Source organism: Apium graveolens, chromosome 7, assembly GCF_009905375.1.
Source record: "Apium graveolens cultivar Ventura chromosome 7, ASM990537v1, whole genome shotgun sequence".
In the NCBI taxonomy this organism is placed as follows: domain Eukaryota; kingdom Viridiplantae; phylum Streptophyta; class Magnoliopsida; order Apiales; family Apiaceae; genus Apium; species Apium graveolens.
In genome coordinates this window covers 130,219,163-130,222,531 of record NC_133653.1, presented here as the reverse complement: position 1 = coordinate 130,222,531, position 3,369 = coordinate 130,219,163, and the positions used below count along the sequence as shown (strand labels likewise).

Here is a 3,369-nt window from a genome sequence, read left to right as displayed (position 1 = left end):
GAGATAGAAAGCAAGCACAGGACAAAAAACCCTACTACAGACTAGTACAATGAATAAGATCTAGTCTAGAGTCTAGAATTTTAGAAAACCATACAGAGCTATGAAGTCTAGCAATGACATCTTTTTTTATTCCAGTTAACAGCTTCCTTGGACCAAAAACACCCGAATTGTGAGCTCTTGCATTGCGTTCTCGCCAAATATGATAGCAAAAAACTTGTGCATAACAGAGGGCAATAGTGCCTTTATGCACATCAGTGAGATCAGCCAGATGAATTAAGAAGTTGATCCAGGAGTCACCAGTAAGGGCAATACCCAGAGAATACATGATGTTGTACAAAATCCATCTGCTATAAGAACAATGGAGGAAGATATGAGTGGTAGTCTCGCGAGCACTAATACAAAGGTAACATTGCTGAGTATCCATAAGACCAAAACGATACAGCCTTGCCAAGGTCTGAAGCTTCCCATGACAAGATATCCATTGATGGTAAGCAAAACGATTGATACGGAGCCGATGCCAAACCACACGGTGCCAAGGTACTAAGTCACCTTTAAACCGTAAAGAATTCCAAATGCTCCATGTCTTTGTTTTTGAAGCGTCACCACCATCCCACAGTAAGACATCCGGGCCTTGGTTAAGTGGTAGAGAATCAAAGGTTCACAACCAATGGACCAGCAAAGGATCAACGTGGTGACTCCTTGAGTTTGCTCTTTGGAGAGACCAACAGTCGTTTCTGATGATTGCACTGAGCTTGTCCCCATGGTGCATGCCACATTGAGTGATGATAGGAGACGTCAAAGATGAAGCTAAACAGGAATTATTCCCCCACGGATCAAACCAGAGCGAAATTGTTTCACCATTACCAATTTTAAAAGAAACAAACTGCAAAGCTAGAGTTCGAAGTTTGAAGATTTTCTTCCAGATCCAAGAACAGTCAGTTGGGACTTTGATTGTCCAGAAGACTTCCCTTTGAGCACTGATATATTGACCCAAGAAGCCCACAGGGTACTTGATTTAGTCAAAAATTTTAACAAGTGACCAATGAGCTGAGCTCGATTCCACTCAAGCATGTTTTTTAACCCAATACCTCCCTCCTCCCTCGGAAGACGGAGTGTTTGCCATGAAATCTTTGCACCACCTTTGTGGTTTATATTGCCTCGCCCAAGAAATCTAGTGAGAAGAGACTGTATAGTAGCATGGACTGTTCCTGGTAACAGAAAATGATTACACCAAAAAGCTTCAAGGGCACAGATAACTGACTTGATCAGCAAGAATCTACCAGCCAATGAAAGGAGCAAGTTCGTCCAAGAGTTTAGTTTATTCGTGATCTTTGTAATTAGAGGCATACAATCATTAACATAGAGCTAGGTGGTAATCAAAGGAACACCAAGGAATCTAACAGGCACAGAACCCCGCGGGATCATCAAAGAATCAAACCACTCAGTGAAGGCATGGTCGCAATTGCAAAGATAACTGTTACTTTTATGGATGCTGGGCGATAGACCACTCCAGGAGAAGAATTTGGTTAAAGAATTCAAGATATGCAACACGGACTCCTTAGAACCATGAGAGAAAAATAGGACGTCATCAGGAAAAAATAAATGAGCAAGACTCATTTCTTTACAACGCCAGTGATATTTAAAATCTGGAGGGACTTTGTTGAGAACGCTCGAAAGCACTTGCATGCACATAGCAAATATATAAGGAGACATAGGGTCCCCTTGACGGATGCCTTTAGTCCCTTTGAAATAACGATGAACCACACCATTGAGTTTAACCGAAAATTTCGTAGTGCAAAGACAAGCCTGAATCCATTTGATAACCTTATTCGGGAAATTAAGTTTAACCAAGACGGCCATAATAAAATCCTAGCTTAAGGAATTAAATGCCTTATATAAATCAATCTTGAGAGCACATTTAGAAGCTCATGTGTCCCTGTCATAGCCACGAAACAGTTCTTGAGCGAGTAAAATGTTGTCAGATATAGACCTCCCTGGGACAAAAGAAGATTGTGCAATATCAATAATGGAAGGCATAACCAATTTGAGTCTAGCTGCTAAGATTTTGGAGATGCATTTGTACATGACAGTGCAGAGAGAGATAGGTCTGAAATCACTCATTTTAGTTGGAGAATCAACCTTCGGAATGATGGAAATGAGAGTTGAGTTAATACCTGAAGGAAGAAACCCAGTTTCAAAAATTGCTTGATAGAAGCACAAAAGTCAGGACCTGTAGTGCTCCAAGTGACCAAGATAAACTCTACATTAACTCCATCTAGCCCAGGCGTAAAGTATCATTCACCGTAGCACTAAGTAAGGAACCTTGCAACTCAGTTAAAAATTTACAATAAACTGAATCTAGATCAATGTGAGGGTGCAAAATCTCAGACCCCAGTAAGTTTTTAAAATTGGAAACTGCAATATCTGCACAAGGAAGCTGGCCATAGACAAGATTACCAGAGTCATTTTCAAGGGCCAGGATTTTGTTATGATTCCAGTTAGCTTTACATTGCTGGTGAAAGAAAGAGTTGTTCCCGTCCCCAAGACCCATCCACTTCACTCCAGATTTCTGAAGAAAGAGAGATTCCTCCTCTGCAAGGGCCATGTTGAGCTTGTTGATCAACTCTGATTCCAAGGCTAAAAGATCAGGGTCTCCATTGTTGAGCATGTAAACTTGAAGTTCCTCAAGCCGAGTTCTAGCATCCAAGACATTGGAGGAGACATGACCATGATTCTTGTTAAGCTGTCGAAGCAACAACTTTGCTTCCTTTAAACGAGATGCAAACTTGTTATAGCAAAACCCTGAGCAATCCAAGGACCATGTTTTGACAACAACATCATTAAACCCCGGGAGATCAATCATATAATTGAAGAACTGAAAGGGTTTGCTAACCCTTTGAAGTTGCATGGGCTCTTCAAATATAATAGCATTATGATCCATAAGGCCCCTTGGTTTTATAAAGGCATTCCTCTCAGTAAACAAATTGAACCAAGCACCATTAGCAACCATTCTATCCAGACGTTTAAAAATAGGATTACTAGCACATTTGTTTGTCCAAGTGAAAATAACACCTACAGTACGTACAGTTCCAAGCCCACAATTTGCAAGGCAATCCTTGAACGATTGCATGTCCGGAGTCTAGCGATCCCTACCACCTGAAATTTTTCCAAGACTGATAACACAGTTAAAGTCACCTAGAAGACACCAAGGAAATGTAGTAGTGCTCAAAGAAAGTCAATAATCCCATAAAGGAACTCGATCAATTGCATTATTATGAGCATACACAAAAGAAACCAAGAAGGTAATATTTTTTTCCAGAAAATTAGCAGTACAAGTGATCACTTGACTAGACAGAGAATGAATAGAGA

At 40.5% G+C, this 3,369-nt stretch overlaps 1 protein-coding gene across 1 annotated transcript; it reads right to left on the bottom strand.

Annotated features, from left to right (window-relative positions):
• Window positions 1–1,926: 1,926 nt before the first annotated feature.
• On the bottom strand, window positions 1,927–3,130 carry LOC141674037 (uncharacterized). Its single transcript, XM_074480761.1, has 2 exons — window positions 2,323–3,130; window positions 1,927–2,174 (listed from the first exon to the last, which is right to left on the bottom strand). Exons 1-2 carry the CDS (start codon window positions 3,128–3,130, stop codon window positions 1,927–1,929), a joined length of 1,056 nt encoding a protein of 351 aa, XP_074336862.1.
• Between the last annotated feature and the right edge of the window lie 239 nt (window positions 3,131–3,369).

Coding starts and splice junctions, on each gene's coding strand:
- LOC141674037 (XM_074480761.1), bottom strand. CDS start 3,130: ATGCAATCGTTCAAGGATTGCCTTGCAAATTGTGGGCTTGGAACTGTA. Junction 2,175..2,322: donor ATTTTTAACTGAGTTGCAAG/GTTCCTTACTTA, acceptor TTCTTCCTTCAG/GTATTAACTCAACTCTCATT.